Raw genomic sequence first — 15,269 nt, 5'->3', positions numbered from 1 at the left:
AACTTAATCGTTGATTGGTCAGCAAAACACGACATTTGTCAAAACTTGTCATACTCGCCCCCACCATCGACCACGGACCCCAGGCAGCCATGTCGTTCAACTTCGGTGCGTCCTCCGCGGCTCCTTCGGGTGGCTTCAACTTTGGCGCCAGCTCTGCCGCTCCCGCAGCCTCTACAGCTCCCAGTACGGGCGGTTTTTCCTTCGGTGCGGCCTCCAGCGCCCCCGCTACGTCCACCGCGTCGTCCTCAGGCTTCAGCTTCGGCTCCAAGCCGGCGGCCGCTGCCAGTACCAGCAGCGGCTTCAACTTCGGAGCGACGTCCTCGACACCAGCAGCACCAGCCGAGGCTAAGAGCAGTGCCACGTCCGCTCCGTCGACAGGCTTCAGCTTCGGATCAACTGCACCGTCATCTACTGCTCCATCGTCCACTGCTGGATCCACTGGCACCTCTGGCTTCAGCTTCGGTGCGAAAACGCCAGCAGCAGAGGCCAAGCCCGCAACTTCAAGCGGCTTTAACTTCGGCGCTACGTCGACAACATCAGAGGCTAAACCGGCCACTCCAGCTTCAACGGGGTTCAGCTTCGGTGCAACGTCCACTACAGCAGAGGCCAAGCCAGCGGCACCGGCTTCTTCGGGCTTCAGCTTTGGTGCTAAGCCTGCGGCGGATGCTAAGCCTGCGGAGGCTAAGCCAGCTACTGGCTTTTCGTTCGGTGCGAGCTCGTCTGCTTCCAGTGCCGCTACTAGCACGACCACTACGTCGACGGGAGGATTCAGTTTTGGGGCCAAGCCGACGACGTCTACTGCTGAGAGCAAGACAGAGACACCAGCGGTAGCGTTTGGAACGTCTACAGCGTCCAGTGCTGCGGGGTCAACGACGACTGCCACTTCGACTGCGGCCACCACTGCCATCACAGCTCCTGCCACGGAGACGGACAAGCCTCCAGCTGAGTACATGGGTCGAACGATTGAGGTACGACTGAAATATTGGTGTCATGATGATTTTAGATGTTCTTACTCCCTTCTTATTATGCAGGATATCATTAACGCGTGGAGCGAGCAGCTTGAGCGTAATGCGGACACATTCACCACTGAAGCTGTTAAAGGTACGGTATTTCACCACCAATGGCGCTATTTCGGTGATGTTTTTCTCATTATTTACTGTACTTTTGACAGTGAGCAAGTGGGACAGCGACTTGATGGAAAGCCAGCGGAAGCTTGGCGACATTGCCGGCGACGTGCGACGTATTCAGGTGGCTCAGAACGAGCTGGACTCGAACTTGGACACGATCTTCGCCTACCAGATGGAGTTGAAGTCAACGCTTGAGGTACGGATATCGTGACTTCAGCTGCTTAGTTGAAAGCTGATCGTTGTGGTCCATGAATATCTTTGCAGCAATTGGAGAAGAGCGTGGACAAGATGTACGAGTCTCAGGACCAGATGCCCGTGGCCGCCGACATTGAGCGCGAGCAGACTCTGCAGTTGTCAGTAGATATCGACGACCAGTTGAACTCGATGACGACGACACTGAAGGAGACGGTAGAGAAGCTGAACAAGGCTCAGGACGACGTGGCAGACGACAACAACCCGCTGGTGCAGATCATGAAGGTGCTCAACGTGCACCACAACTCGCTCCAGTGGATCGAAGGCAGCGCTGGCCGGCTCAACAGCGACATTGCACAGCTGTCGCGCAAGCTGCAGGATTCATCGATTTAAATGGCCGCAGACACGACGTCTGTGCGCAGCGTGGACTGCTGAATAGATATCGTTTATCTGACGCTGTGGTAGTTGTGTATCCATGACGCTGTGATCTAACGCCTTATAATGACAGGATACGCTTCTGTGCTTCACTCAAGCATCGTGATTGGTCCATGAACCTCAGAAGTAGTCGACGTCATCGAAGCTGCCAAGTCCGTGAGCGTCGATCCAGCGCTTGAAGTCCGTGCAGGAGGCAGGATAGTGACCGGAAGCTCGAGTTTGATGGGGGTTATGAACATGGCGTACTCACACACGAGCGCTATGCTGTATATACAGCTTAAAAAACTCCCAGTCGTGGTCGGGTAGTTAACCTGATTGTCCAGGTTAAGTTGTACGGGACATTCGAGCATATCGCCATGTTTTGGTCCTGGACACTTGGCTTCTGCAACTGGTCGTGCACAGACGTCTTCGTTGCCATCGGGATGCCGCAATGTCACCTTCTGGATGAGCTGGACACTGACTTGTTGTACACCGACCGACGCGGTGTGATTGTTGACGAAGCACTCGACTATCGGGCTCTCACCGAGAATGAAGGTATCTCGTGGCATGGACATGGCGAGGTGGGTAGTGCCTCGACTGAGACAACCGAACCAGCGGAGCGCCTTGGACACTGTGCGCTCGACTGAGTGAACTTCGAGTGACTGGGTATTGCATCGCACGACGATGTCGGTGTTTGCTTCAAGGTCCGAGACGAAGCGACCTTGCACTTTAATAGTCGCCGTTATGGTGTATTTGATGGTAGCATGCAACGCAGACACGTCTCCATCCAGTGACTGGACGTTTAACACACCGGGTAGATCTGCTGGTAACGTGTATGTGAGCGGATAAAGGTATTCACCAACTTCATACGGAACCGGTAAGGGTGTGTTTAAGATCTACGAGAAACACCTTAATCAGAGAAATACAGGATAAGAGGACAATTAGCGCTCCCTACCTCATGACGGAGGATCTGGTGGAAGCGCGAGTGATGGTCTTTGCCTTCTTTCCACTGCGCGATCTCCTCACCAACAATACTGCATACCAACGCTGCATCAGCATTAAGTTAATACCAGCTACGTCAGGGATAACGTACACAGGATAACAACGCACCTCCGCATTGCAGTGGCTCGCTTACAAGAACTGTGATACGGCCAGTGACGAGGTCACCCGCTCGATATTCGTCTTTGTCAACGCTAATATAGAGCTCTCCTTTAACGCCAATGTCTCCGCTGAAGTTTTCCTCGCCCAGTTGCTCATCTAACGCTGTTATCGGCTCTGGTGTCGTACTTTCGTAGTAGTCTTCGTCGTCGTCGTGCTCCATGTGCGGAATGGACTCTTCGTCGCTCGACGCCATGGTCCTTTAACTGAGCTCTTCGGTGCGCCAATGGCAAAGTGTCTTCACCTCGCTACCAACAGTGTAGAAAAGGCCCTCGCTCGTGCATGATCGGTAGTGTCGTCGTCCCGCGGGCCGTGACAGCGTGCAATGTGACGCTGTGCAAGGAGGGAGCAAAGACTCGCAAAGGTTGAACATGAGTCCACGCCTCTCGAAACCGGAGACCACTTTGGACAGGGCCTACTCATCACTCAACGTTCGGTCACGTAGGGTTCACATCTCTTGGTCATTATGAGCTCCGACATCCCCATCATCTCGCTAGATGATCCGCAACAGGGGCAGAAGCTGGCCGACGCCTTTGCGCGCTTCGGGTGTTGCTATCTTACGGGTCACGGCATCTCCGACGTGCTGTCGCAGCAGATGATGCAAAGCGCCGAGTCGTTCTGCGCTCTACCCAACGAGATCAAAGCTGCGATCCCAGTGGTGCAGAACGGCAAGGGGTTCACGCGCGGATACATTGGCGTAGGAAAGGAGAGCGGCAGTGCCGAGCGTGTGGAGGTCAAGGAGGCCTTCTCGTACGGCTACGAGTGGCCCAAGGACAAGACGGAGCCGTTCGCCAACGGACTTCAGGGCCCCAACGTCTGGCCCAAGGCCGAGGACTGGCCCGTGGCCAACCGTGAAGTACTCAACGAGTTCTTTAAGAAGATGACGGCGGCGTCGCGTGCCGTGGCCCGAAACCTGTCGGAAAGTCTGTACGGGTCTGCAGATTTCCTCGACGACTACTGTCATCAAGGTGAGACCATCTCGCTCATGCGCATGTTCCACTACTTCCCGTACGAACGGTACGCGGGCTTGACGGGTGGTACACGCGCCCTACCGGAGAATTTTCAGGAATTCATCGGCTCCAGTCCGCACACGGACTGGGGCTTCCTCACGCTCATCATGCAAGACCCTGTGGGTGGCTTGCAGGTCTTTCATGACGAGAAGTGGGTGGACGTGCCCTACGTCCCCGGCACGCTCGTAGCCAATGCTGGAGACTACCTGTCGCTCGTCACGGGTGGCAAGTGTCTGTCGCCCGTGCACCGAGTCGTGGCTGACAAGCGCGAACGCTACTCGCTCGTGTTCTTCTACTACCCTGACTTCGACGCTGTTATCCCGTCAGTTGATGACGTTAAAGAGCTGCGCATTGGAGGCGATGCGAGAAGTGCGAATGGCAGCAAACCGTTCAATAACTTGTTGGATGGAACGGTGCGCAAGAGTGACGGGTGCTTTGGCGAGTACATCATGGACAAATGGGCGGGAGTGCAGCGCTGACTTCTAAGAAGGTCGCGTCTATCAGTGTTATCATCGCATGAGGCTTTGAGATTCGTTTCCGCTTACACAAGCCATCTTAGGGGCACACTTGTTTTGATTTCAACCATGCTCGCACTTTTTGTACTGTCAATAAACAACTCCGTACTTACAAGCAACAACTCGCCGTGTCAGATAACATATCCAACATAAGAAGACTATGCCGACGGCAATGAAGAATGGTGCATCAGCGAAAAACTAGGATGGCACTGGAAAGGTCTCACCAGACCCATAGAATGCTTTTAACATCGCCTCCTCCTTTCCAGAGTTTCCAGCTCTTGTCTCGTCCAACTTGACCCTCAAACAATGGACGGTTGCAAGGGAAGTACTTGCCAGGAATTTCGTAGATGGTAAAGAGGAATCCGAAAATGGTTTCCAAAAAGCTTTCGTCAGAATCCAAAATTGAAAACGGAAAAATGATGCAGATTCTGAAAGGTGTCAAGATCTAGGAAAGCCTAGTCACGCAACCGACAGGCAAAAAGATATCCTTTCAGCCGAACTTTGATCCGATTTCATAATGAGAAATGTCGTTTCAAATGGTCGTTACTGAACCACGTCTGTACCCAGGGTACGGCTCACGCCTGCGTGGCATGCGTTGCGTGTAGCGGCATCATTCTTCATTTCTCCGAGGCTGAAGTATCCGTGCCGCTGAAAATGCTGAGTTTTGCCCAGTCTTCGCTTGCAGTCGTCATCGTCGTGGTTGCTATCGTCACCACTGTATTCAAGCCTGGCAGCATCCAACTTCGAAATGTTTCGCCTACCTTGGAGGTATCCTCGGAAACGACCGATGTCTACAGTGCGTTGCTGGCCCGAGTCAACAAGGAGCGTGCGGCAAATGGTCTGCCTTCACTTTGTGCAAGTGCCAAGCTGCAGAAGGCCGCTCAGCGTCAGTCGGAAGATATGGCTGCGAACGACTTCCTTCACCACGTCGGATCGGACGGATCCACAGTTCCAAGCCGCATCTCGGAAGCTGGTTACAAGTATAAATCGATCGCTGAAAACGTCGCGGGTGGCCAAGCAGATGCTGAAGCAGTCGTGGTCACGTGGATGAACTCGACCGGTCACCGCATGAACATCCTGGGAGACTACACCCACTTCGGGGCGGGTTACACCTTCAACCCGGACGGAATGTACACGCACTACTGGGCGCAAGAGTTTGCTACGAGTGACGTCGAATCCTGCGATGTCTCTCAAGTGATGTAAGCAAAGAGCTTAGACCCTTTACGTTCATGTTGAGATGGGCCAAACATCGTATAATGGTATAACGCAGCAAAAATGGTTTTCACATCTATATTACATTAGAGATCCGTGCTGTGTTAGAACTTCGCGTCACAGTCGTTCGCCGAGCTAACCTTACCAGGGACGTCTTGCTCGTCAGCAGATCGCTGAGCCTCCGGTGCCGGAGTAGTGTCCTGCACGGGTACACTAGGCTGTTGCGAATCCGTGCCGGTCACACCTTGGACCTTGCCAGGCTGTTCCTCGGGGCACGGAGCTTCAGATTCTGGTGCCTCAGTCACGTAAGCTGCAGTCTTGGGGACCGGCGTCTCCTCATTGTCGGCCTCGCCCTGAACATTGTCGTCATTTTGAGCAACTTGATCCTGATCAGGACTCTGTTCTTGTTCCTGGTTCGAGTCAGAATCACACGATTCGGTGTCTCCCTTGCCGAAATCTTGGGTCCAATAGTGCTTGTACTCGGTGTTGTCGTTGTAGGCGTACGAAACTCCAACCATGGTGTACTCGCCCATGATGTTTTCACGGTGCTCAGGCGAGTGCATCCAGGCGTCCATGACGGCTTGGACATCTACCTGACCGGCAGCAACGTTCTCGCCGACAGCGCTCCACTTGTAGCCCGTGTCGGTGATGCGTTGGGACATCGTGGAGCCGTCCGTTCCGTCGTGAGCCATGTAGTTGTTCTGGGCCATGTCGTCGCTGTGACGCTGGGATGACGAAAGCAGCTTCTTGTTACCGCAAACAGGAGGAAGGCCTTCAGCAGCACGCTCCTTATTAACCCGAGCCAGCATTTCGGAGTGGAAGTCACTGGACTGCGAGTACGTCGCGCCCAAGTTTCGCTGCATCTGGCGCAGGTTTGCGCCTTCCGAGACGCCGGTAGAAGCTGCGGCGATGAGGAGAAGCGCTGCGGACGAGGTCTTCGAAATAGCCATCATGGTCAAGTTCTAGTTGTTGTTGAAGAGTGGAAAAATGAATAATGGACTTCGGTGTGGGGGCATTTGGGGCGCGAGCACCTCGTGCATTCTTGAGGTAAAGTATTTGCGTAGCGCCACATGGAGCTCGCCTTTCGCGTTCGTTAGCCTGATCTTCAGGTGTGTAGGGTGGTTATAAGGGGGGAGATCCACTAAACGGTTGCCAGATGCCGCAGACAGATACTTTCTTCGAAGTATGTTTTAGCACCGCAAGGTTGGTATCTCCCTCTACTGGCTGGTGTCTCGACCCCATACGACGAAGATACTCCCTACGCAAAACAATTCCTGCGTGTATTGGACGCATCACAGACCGCATTGCTGTAGCGAGGTAACTTACACAAAACATCGCCAGCCGCTTTTCTTATCGTCTACCAATTCCGCACGAACACCACACGATGATTATCGACTGTTAATGTTGCTTCATTGCCGCAACCGAGGGAACAATGAATATGCCAACCAATGTCAAAGCCTGAAAGCGAAGTTTTAAGTATCTATGGATCAACATTCATTTTTACGTGAATAACTAGAGGATGCAATCGAAGTAAAAACAAAACAAAGCAAAAAAAAGAGTTCACACCGCTGCACTGCACATCTTAGAAGGCTGGATCACAGTCCTCCACGTGGTCAGTCGCCGGGCTTTGGGTGGTTGGGGTGGCGTAGTTCTTGTACACCTCAGGTGCAGGAGTAACCTCAGGAGGGTCCACCACGACCACGGGGGTTTCTTCTGGCTGCTCAGCGACGGGATCCGTGAAAGCCTCAGGCGGGTCCACAATCACAATGGGCGTCTCTTCTTCGTGATCATAAGGACGTGGATCAACCACGACGACCGGCGGTTCGGTGGTGCAAGGCACTTCCGTCTCCTCCTCACCATCGACGACAGGGGTGTACGGAAGGGGATCAACCACGACGACCGGCGGTTCGGTGGTGCAAGGCGCTTCCGTCCCCTCCTCGCCATCGACGACGGGGGTGTACGGAAGGGGATCAACCACGACGACCGGCGGTTCGGTAATGTAAGGCGCTTCTGTTTCCTCTCCATAAACCACTGGAGCCTCCGTCTCGTGTGACTCGTACGGAAGTGGTGGGTCGGTGTGAGGGGCATAAGTTTCAACGACAAGAGTCTCGACTTCGAGCGATTCGTACGGACGTGGATCAACCACAATCGGAGGTTCGGTGGTGCAAGGCGCTTCCGTCTCCTCGACAGGGGCCTCGGTCTCATGCGATTCGTACACTACGACTGGGGGATCAGTGTGAGGGGCGTAAGTCTCATGCTCATCAACGACTGGGGCATCCGTGCAAGGTGCGTCAGTCTCCTGTACATGAGCGTTGCTGTCGTCCGTAGTTGTGACGGGTTCATCCACGACCGTCTCAACCGGGGCCTCTTCAGCAACAGTAGTCTGCACCTCAACGGGGGCCTCTTCAGGAACAGTGTTCTGCACCTCAACAGCAGCGTTACCGCCGTCGCACTCCTCGGCGTCACCCGTTCCAAAGTCCTGGGTCCAGTAGTGCTGGTACGTAGTGCCGGCGTTGTGCGCATAGGCACAGCCAAACATGGTGTAGTCGCCGAGGATGTTTTCGCGGTGACCGGGGGAGTTCATCCAGTTCTCCATGACGGAATCGACGTCAGGTTGGCCGGCAGCGACGTTTTCGGCCACAGCGCTCCAGTCGTAGCCTGATCGTGTGATACGCTCCGAAACACTCGTGCCGTCGGTGCCCGTGTGATCCATGTAGTCGTTGGCTGCCTGGTCATCGGAGTGTCCTTGAGCCGCGGCTTGAAGTTTCTTGTTGGTGCACAGTGCTGGTAATCCGTAAGCCGCTCGTTCTTGGTTGACACGGGCGAGCATGGCGGAAAGATATTCGTCAGAAGAGGTGTAAGTCTGCAAGTTACGCTGAGCTTGTCTGAGGTTGGCAGCTTCCGCCACCGCAGCGAGGACGAGCAAGTACGAGAACAAAGGTCGTAGGACGATCATATTCCGGCGTTGGGTCGGGGAGTTGGGTCGGAAGTTGTTGCACTTGCGAACTCGGTGGTAAATTGAGTTGTGAGGATATGACCGAACTGAGCCTGTGCAGGGGCGTCTTCCAGCTTTCTGCAGTTTCCACCAAAAGGTGGGCTGTCCTCCACGAAGGAAGCATTAATCGCTAGAAGTCGTCGTCGTCGTAGCAACGCGGAGTGCACCCATGGTTCCAGTTATCGCTCTGCGAGTTTCGACTCGAAAAGTTTTGAGTTCGCCTGTCATCTCCAGACCGTAACTTGATCTGCTCGGTGCGACGATATCAGTCGAGAGCAAGGTTTTCGCGAATAACCCCTTGTTCGGCGAACGCGATTCATTAAGAAACACCCGTATGCAAGCGTTGTTACTGCCAGAGAGTTCATTTGTGCCCCCAAATTCCTTTACGGCAGTAGCGACATCTTACTGAACTCTGAAACGGCGAGGTGGTAATGTTGTCGTGTGCGGCTCACAAAGTGCTGCGTACAATCCGGTAGCGCCTGGATTCCAGGCTCGCCGTTGCCCAATGTCAACCGATCTGCTGCTCACGAATGAGTTCTCGAAGACCAGCATCATACACTGATGATGCTCCCGTGATCTCTTCCATGCGTCTACGAACAGTAAAAAGAGTCAGATGGGGTTGCCATACGGGATCGCAACGACGTTGCAAAGGGGCGTTGAAATTAATCAGACTTTTGATCGAAAATAAGCAAAGTATCTTGTTCAACCTGCACTTGTAGCTTTTGCACTGTTCGTACGTACATAAATTTCATTTTATGAATTTTTCTTATGGTGTATTGATCGGAAGCTTTCTGTCGCTACAGATCTCTCTACCCACACTCGGGTTCGCATCTCCACCTACTCGTCATACAGCTCTGCTTAGAAATTCGACTCGCAATCCTTCTGAGACGCCGAGGGAGGCGTGGTAGTAGCAGCAGGGGTGACCTCAGGAGCCGGGGTCGTTGCGGCCGGAGTGGCCTCAGGGGCCGGAGTCGTTGCGGCCGGAGTGGCCTCAGGGGCCGGAGTCGTTGCGGCCGGAGTGGCCTCAGGGGCCGGAGTCGTAGCAGCCGGGGTGGCAACGGGAGCCGGGGTCGTTGCGGCCGGGGTGGCAACGGGAGCCGGGGTCGTTGCAGCCGGGGTAGACACAGGAGCCGGGGTGGTAGGAGCGGGGGTGACGACAGGGCCCTTCGTGGCCGGGGTGTCCTGGCTGGGGATGACAGTGGCCGGGAGCTCGGGGACAGACTTGGTGGGAGCGGGGGTCACCGGCGTGGAGGAGTTGCCGCCGTCGCACGCCTCCGTTTCACCGCTGGCAAAGTCCTGAGTCCAGTAGATTCCGTACGTCGTGTCCTTGTTGTACGAGTAGGCCGTGCCGAACATGGTGTAGTCGCGGTTCATGATGTTCTCGTAGTGGCCCGGAGAGTCCAACCATCCCTGCATGACCGAGTCGACTTCCTCCTGGCCAGCAGCAACATTCTCAGCGCAGCCATCCCATTCGTAACCGGCCTCGGTGATACGTTGCGACATCGTAGAGCCATCGGCGCCGTCGTGAGCCATGTAGTTGTTCTTCGCCATGTCGTCCGAGTGACGCTGGGCAGCAGCTTGGAGCTTCTTGTTCATACAAAGAGCCGGCACTCCCTGCTTTGCGCGTGCCGCGTTGACGGCTGTAAGCATGGCGGAGTAGTAGTCGCCCGACGGCACGGCGTCCGTGGAAGCCGTGGCGGCGACCAGCAAGAGAGCAAGCGAGAATTGGGACACGGAAAGCATGTTCGGAGCGCGTGTGTTGTGCTGTGAGCTGTGTCCGAGAGAGCAAATTGCGAATTGGAAACAGACCAGTTTGGCAGCGTTGCGCAGTCCGATTGTGGAGTGGCACAGTGGACGAGGTGTCGAGGCACTGACGCTGGAATTGCCGATTTGGCTGGCCCAGGCCATGCACGCGGTCACCATCGCAGGATGGAAAGCCGCTCGCTCTCGGGGAGGAACAAAATTGTAAAGACGCAGAAGAATGTGGAGAACTTACCTCAATGCTGTGGCCAAATCTAACTTACCCATGCTCAATTCTGAGGCTGTACTTGGCGCGAATTGCATAGAGTATCATATCCAAGACAGAGAGTTCGTCTGCAACAAGACCAAGAATTTGCGTGGATAGGCTGAGCGAGGCGACAGTATCCGGTGACCATTTTTGCATGTACCTTGCAGCTTCAACGCTAAGTTGACTCAAATCGAGCTCGATGCAGTCTCAGAAATCTTACTATAGTAAAATTTCGCCGCACGGATGCATTGACTCCTTCAAGACGTTATGCTACTCTGCAAAAGGTAAATGTAAAGGAAGCTCTATACGCATCAGAAAGTCTTGTGGTTGAAATGAAGCGTCTATTTGGTTTCCACATCTACCGGTGACGGCCATTTTAGAACCGATCACCTGTCCATTTATTTCATATCTCACATGGGGGATACATCGCCAACTCAGTACAATACGTAGCTTTCGTTACACTCCACTTAGAAGTTGGACTGGCAATCAGCCTGAACAGGAGTCTCCGGCGTCGGGGTGGTCGGGGCGGGCGTCACCGGGGCCTCAGTCTCCGTAATGGGGGCCTCCGTAGCGGGAGCAACCGGAGCTTCCGTGGCCGGAGCATCCGTCACCGTCGTCGGCGCAGGCGTCGGGGCCTCCGTTTCGGCCTCACCCTGCACCACGTCCACGTTCTGAGTAGCATCCTGCACGGTTGTCGAACCGCTCGTGGTAGCACCGTCACACTGCTCGGTTTCACCCGTACCAAAGTCCTGCGTCCAGTAGTGCTGGTATGTGCCTTCCTTGTTGAACGCGTACCCAGGGGCGAACATCGTGTAGTCGCCCATGATGTTCTCCAGGTGCTCCGGAGAGTTGATCCACGCCACCATCACGGCGTCCACATCCACCTGTCCAGCAGCCACGTTCTCAGCCACGGCGCTCCAGTCGTAACCGGCCTGCGTGATACGCTCCGACATGGTCGAGCCGTCCGAGCCGTCGTGAGCCATGTAGTCCTTGGCAGCCATATCATCCGAGTGACGCTGAGCAGCGGAGTGCAGCTTCTTGTTGAGGCACAGAGGCGACAGGCCCTTGGTGGCACGCTGCTTGTTGACGGCGGCCAGCATGGCGGGGGCGTAGTCACCGTAGGCCGCGTAGGTTTTGACGTTGGTGGCGATGGTGGTGCCGCCAAGTTTGCGAAGGTAAGATGCATCAGTGTTGGAAGCAGCCGCCACGATAAGCAGCAGAGCAAGCGAGGACTGAGCGATGTTCATCATGATTATTTAGATTGGTGTTGTAATTGAGTTGGTTGCGATGCGGAAAGAAGATGGCAAATTGAAAACTGAGACTTAGCTGTCAGGGAGTTAACAGTCGATCGATCGGTTCATCGATCTTGTCTGCGGTGACGAGCAAAACAGAGCTCCGGTCCAATACCGTGACCTGATGTCTTTCTGGAAGGACATGTGCTGGACAAAGTGTCCCTTGCGTCTCGTCAAGCCAACGTGGCATACCGACACAAAAAACCCTGGTACACAAGTGTGTTCAGTCGACAAGGCATGTCGGCCAAGAACTGGAGCCCACGTGCTGCAGCGGAAGATTGCAAAGGGCCACCATAGTGTCGCCAATTCGGTTTGGACCGCAAACGGGCGAACAGTTGGGGGCTCATCTCTCTAAATGTGACTTCAGCGAACTGCACTGCGCGAAGACGCGACAGTTCCGTGTCGAGCTGCTCGATGCAATGCTCGACTCGAACATTGCATTGTTGCAATGTTGCGACTGTTGTCAGAGCTCGACTATAATTTCTTAGATCGGCAATCAATAAGAGTGACAAAACCAGTGTCGACAACAAGTGTATTATCACACGATTCGATGTGATACCTGAACTTATCGGAACGGAGGGCTATGAAAAAGCGTACATTATGACCGCCATTACAGAATTACGCCACGGTCGTCGATACCGGACGGCGCCGAAAGCTGCGGACACCCAACTCGACAGTAACGATAGAAGCAACAAACGATATCCTAACCTTCGTCGCAACCTGGCACTGCCGACGCACGCACGGATCATCGAGCTAACGGCTGTCGCGAACGAAGTGGTGAAAGCTCCGAGCTCCATTCGAGTGCTCTCCGAATGTTGAACGGTTCTCGGTTCTGTGCGCAGTTCTTGATGGTCTCGAGTCACACAACACGGCGATTCAACCCACGACGTTGCAAGCGAAATGACGGTGCAAGGTGACTACGGAGAGCGCCGTCTCTGTTCCGCTCGATCGATCAAGGCAGGCAACTGTTTTCAACGCTCGCGGTGGATTACCACACGGGACAGACCAACCGGACACCGCCGCCGTGACCCACAAGATCTGCGCCAGACGGCCGTAAAGCACCACACTGAACATGTCCTCAGCTCGAGTTGTGAGGTGATATGAGCAGAGGGTGTTCATCAGACGTATAGCTGCACCAACCAAAGGCAGCTCACTTTTCAATTTGCCATCTTCCACCCCAATCGGCACCAACCCACAAACCAATCTAAATAATCATGATGAACATCGCTCAGTCCTCGCTTGCTCTGCTGCTTATCGTGGCGGCTGCTTCCAACACTGATGCATCTTACCTTCGCAAACTTGGCGGCACCACCATCGCCACCAACGTCAAAACCTACGCGGCCTACGGTGACTACGCCCCCGCCATGCTGGCCGCCGTCAACAAGCAGCGTGCCACCAAGGGCCTGTCGCCTCTGTGCCTCAACAAGAAGCTGCACTCCGCTGCTCAGCGTCACTCGGATGATATGGCTGCCAAGGACTACATGGCCCACGACGGCTCGGACGGCTCGACCATGTCGGAGCGTATCACGCAGGCCGGTTACGACTGGAGCGCCGTGGCTGAGAACGTGGCTGCTGGACAGGTGGATGTGGACGCCGTGATGGTGGCGTGGATCAACTCTCCGGAGCACCTGGAGAACATCATGGGCGACTACACGATGTTCGCCCCTGGGTACGCGTTCAACAAGGAAGGCACATACCAGCACTACTGGACGCAGGACTTTGGTACGGGTGAAACCGAGCAGTGTGACGGTGCTACCACGAGCGGTTCGACAACCGTGCAGGATGCTACTCAGAACGTGGACGTGGTGCAGGGTGAGGCCGAAACGGAGGCCCCGACGCCTGCGCCGACGACGGTGACGGATGCTCCGGCCACGGAAGCTCCGGTTGCTCCCGCTCCGGAGGCCCCTATTACGGAGACTGAGGCCCCGGTGACGCCCGCCCCGACCACCCCGACACCTGCGACTCCTGTTCAGGCTGATTGCCAGTCCAACTTCTAAGCAAGCGCACGAAGCAGTGTGTTTGTCATCCAGAAACTTCCTCTTGTTGGGCACCCCAGCAACACCACATAGAGCTATATGTAACTGCGTAGATTGAGTGAGATCTCAAGGTGCAGATTAGACCCCTATACAATAAATGAACAACTTGAATCAAATCGATACAATTCGCAATATCAGTATATGCAACGTAGCACCGGTTGGCGGTCTCTCTGAAAACCAATGTTGGTTCTTAATCTTTATACTACAATAGGATTTAATCGTCTTTCCGTCAAGCTGTTACGATGTTTAATGCGGTGATGACCACTTTGAAGCCGTTAGAGCATTGGCCTCCTACCGCGTGTGAACCACTGTACATCAGTGATTCGCTCATAGCAAGCAACAAAACAACTTGATCGACATGAGCTTGGAGTGACATCAAATCTTTGCTAGTATCACACGTACTGATCAAGGGCGGAGGTAATTTTTTGTTGTTGTTCGGGGGGGAAGGGGGGGGGGGAGTCGTTGAATCTGCCAACTCCGCATTCATAACGGCCAGTCAAAACTCAGTCTAAGATTCAAGCCTTGAATGCTCGTCTGTGCTCTTCTTCTGCGCGACTACAATATGCCACATCACTTTCGATAGTTGAACCATGAATTTCATCACTTGAGTATCTATGGGTTTGAGCGATTCAACCAGTCCGTTCAGAATCCTAAATCCGTCCTTGTTCAAATAATAAATCCGAAAGGACCTCCCCCCCCCCCCAGTGGAGTTCCGAATATTGAATTTATATGGATTGCGTCGTGGTACTATAAATCCGTAATGCATTAGTAAAACAAGCTGTAAGAAATCAATAATTGATAGGAGGAGAGCGAGTCAGTGCGTAATTGCTGAGAGTAACTGTATTTCCCTTTACCGTAGCAGTGTCGTCGGACAAATCGACTTACACACACCTGTCAACATCTTCAACATCCCAGTACGAAGCGTTGACCTTGAGGAAGAGCAGCATTTCCACAGCTAGTGGTGAAAGAGCTTGGTGTTCATGTCCGATCATGGCTCGGGCCACGCTGAAAAGACGCTCCACTCTGTTGGAAGTCGGCGGAATTGCGCTCACCAGTGGGTAAGAGGCCACACATGGCTTTACCTAGCGCTTTTTTAGAATGCGCTCAGCAAAACCGTCCTTCTGCAGCGCCACGGCTTGTGGCTGTTGGAGCACCAGCAGCAAGCTGACGACGACGAACAGGTCACTGAACAGATGATCTAGCGTCATCACGAGGTAAGCCTGTGCAACCGACGAGTGAGCCACTGCGAGATGCGCACACGGGCGACAGAGTGACTGCGAGGGGCTAAAAGAGCGACGGATGTCCTAGCG

General features: G+C 54.3%; 10 protein-coding genes across 15 annotated transcripts; 4 read left to right on the top strand and 6 right to left on the bottom strand.

Moving 5' to 3' along the window:
* Positions 1-39: 39 nt before the first annotated feature.
* PPTG_08727 (hypothetical protein) lies at positions 40-2,850 on the top strand. 4 transcript variants are annotated; one of them, XM_008903441.1, is made up of 4 exons: positions 40-968; positions 1,032-1,101; positions 1,172-1,323; positions 1,392-2,850. In XM_008903441.1, the coding sequence occupies exons 1-4, from the start codon at positions 90-92 to the stop codon at positions 1,710-1,712; spliced, it is 1,422 nt and encodes a 473-aa protein (XP_008901689.1). In that variant the 5' UTR covers positions 40-89; the 3' UTR covers positions 1,713-2,850. The 4 variants fall into 4 exon arrangements, with proteins under 4 accessions (XP_008901689.1, XP_008901691.1, XP_008901688.1 ...); XM_008903443.1 differs by having other exon boundaries at positions 1,172-2,850; XM_008903440.1 differs by having other exon boundaries at positions 40-1,101.
* On the bottom strand, positions 965-3,548 carry PPTG_08726 (hypothetical protein). Its single transcript, XM_008903439.1, has 3 exons — positions 2,844-3,548; positions 2,689-2,780; positions 965-2,629 (listed from the first exon to the last, which is right to left on the bottom strand). The coding sequence occupies exons 1-3, from the start codon at positions 3,085-3,087 to the stop codon at positions 1,844-1,846; spliced, it is 1,122 nt and encodes a 373-aa protein (XP_008901687.1). The 5' UTR covers positions 3,088-3,548; the 3' UTR covers positions 965-1,843.
* PPTG_08725 (hypothetical protein) lies at positions 3,301-4,912 on the top strand. Its single transcript, XM_008903438.1, has one exon. It carries the CDS (start codon positions 3,358-3,360, stop codon positions 4,378-4,380), a length of 1,023 nt encoding a protein of 340 aa, XP_008901686.1. The 5' UTR covers positions 3,301-3,357; the 3' UTR covers positions 4,381-4,912.
* Positions 4,913-5,041: 129 nt separating this feature from the next.
* On the top strand, positions 5,042-5,714 carry PPTG_08724 (hypothetical protein). Its single transcript, XM_008903437.1, has one exon. The coding sequence runs from the start codon at positions 5,071-5,073 to the stop codon at positions 5,617-5,619; it is 549 nt and encodes a 182-aa protein (XP_008901685.1). The 5' UTR covers positions 5,042-5,070; the 3' UTR covers positions 5,620-5,714.
* PPTG_08723 (hypothetical protein) lies at positions 5,693-6,601 on the bottom strand. Its single transcript, XM_008903436.1, has one exon. The coding sequence runs from the start codon at positions 6,579-6,581 to the stop codon at positions 5,733-5,735; it is 849 nt and encodes a 282-aa protein (XP_008901684.1). The 5' UTR covers positions 6,582-6,601; the 3' UTR covers positions 5,693-5,732.
* Positions 6,602-7,086: 485 nt separating this feature from the next.
* On the bottom strand, positions 7,087-8,641 carry PPTG_08722. 2 transcript variants are annotated; one of them, XM_008903435.1, is made up of 2 exons: positions 8,018-8,641; positions 7,211-7,981 (listed from the first exon to the last, which is right to left on the bottom strand). In XM_008903435.1, the coding sequence occupies exons 1-2, from the start codon at positions 8,582-8,584 to the stop codon at positions 7,211-7,213; spliced, it is 1,338 nt and encodes a 445-aa protein (XP_008901683.1). In that variant the 5' UTR covers positions 8,585-8,641. The 2 variants fall into 2 exon arrangements, with proteins under 2 accessions (XP_008901682.1, XP_008901683.1); XM_008903434.1 differs by having other exon boundaries at positions 7,087-8,584.
* A 706-nt stretch (positions 8,642-9,347) lies between these two features.
* PPTG_08721 lies at positions 9,348-10,487 on the bottom strand. Of its 2 annotated transcripts, XM_008903433.1 has the most exons (2): positions 9,713-10,487; positions 9,348-9,613 (listed from the first exon to the last, which is right to left on the bottom strand). In XM_008903433.1, the coding sequence occupies exons 1-2, from the start codon at positions 10,364-10,366 to the stop codon at positions 9,482-9,484; spliced, it is 786 nt and encodes a 261-aa protein (XP_008901681.1). In that variant the 5' UTR covers positions 10,367-10,487; the 3' UTR covers positions 9,348-9,481. The 2 variants fall into 2 exon arrangements, with proteins under 2 accessions (XP_008901681.1, XP_008901680.1); XM_008903432.1 differs by having other exon boundaries at positions 9,482-10,487.
* A 465-nt stretch (positions 10,488-10,952) lies between these two features.
* PPTG_08720 (hypothetical protein) lies at positions 10,953-11,931 on the bottom strand. Its single transcript, XM_008903431.1, has one exon. It carries the CDS (start codon positions 11,879-11,881, stop codon positions 11,099-11,101), a length of 783 nt encoding a protein of 260 aa, XP_008901679.1. The 5' UTR covers positions 11,882-11,931; the 3' UTR covers positions 10,953-11,098.
* A 1,206-nt stretch (positions 11,932-13,137) lies between these two features.
* Positions 13,138-14,071, top strand: PPTG_08719 (hypothetical protein; the record flags this gene model as incomplete). Its single annotated transcript, XM_008903430.1, has 1 exon — positions 13,138-14,071. The coding sequence occupies one exon, from the start codon at positions 13,138-13,140 to the stop codon at positions 13,918-13,920; it is 783 nt and encodes a 260-aa protein (XP_008901678.1). The 3' UTR covers positions 13,921-14,071.
* Positions 14,072-14,684: 613 nt separating this feature from the next.
* PPTG_22382 (hypothetical protein) lies at positions 14,685-14,951 on the bottom strand (the record flags this gene model as incomplete). The annotated part of the gene is made up of 2 exons (XM_008903792.1): positions 14,685-14,706; positions 14,851-14,951. The coding sequence occupies 2 exons, from the start codon at positions 14,949-14,951 to the stop codon at positions 14,685-14,687; spliced, it is 123 nt and encodes a 40-aa protein (XP_008902040.1).
* Between the last annotated feature and the right edge of the window lie 318 nt (positions 14,952-15,269).

Source organism: Phytophthora parasitica, assembly GCF_000247585.1.
Source record: "Phytophthora parasitica INRA-310 unplaced genomic scaffold supercont2.16, whole genome shotgun sequence".
NCBI classification, from domain to species: domain Eukaryota; phylum Oomycota; class Peronosporomycetes; order Peronosporales; family Peronosporaceae; genus Phytophthora; species Phytophthora nicotianae.
Note: the sequence above shows the minus strand (reverse complement) of the source record. Positions and strands in the feature narration are given on the sequence as shown.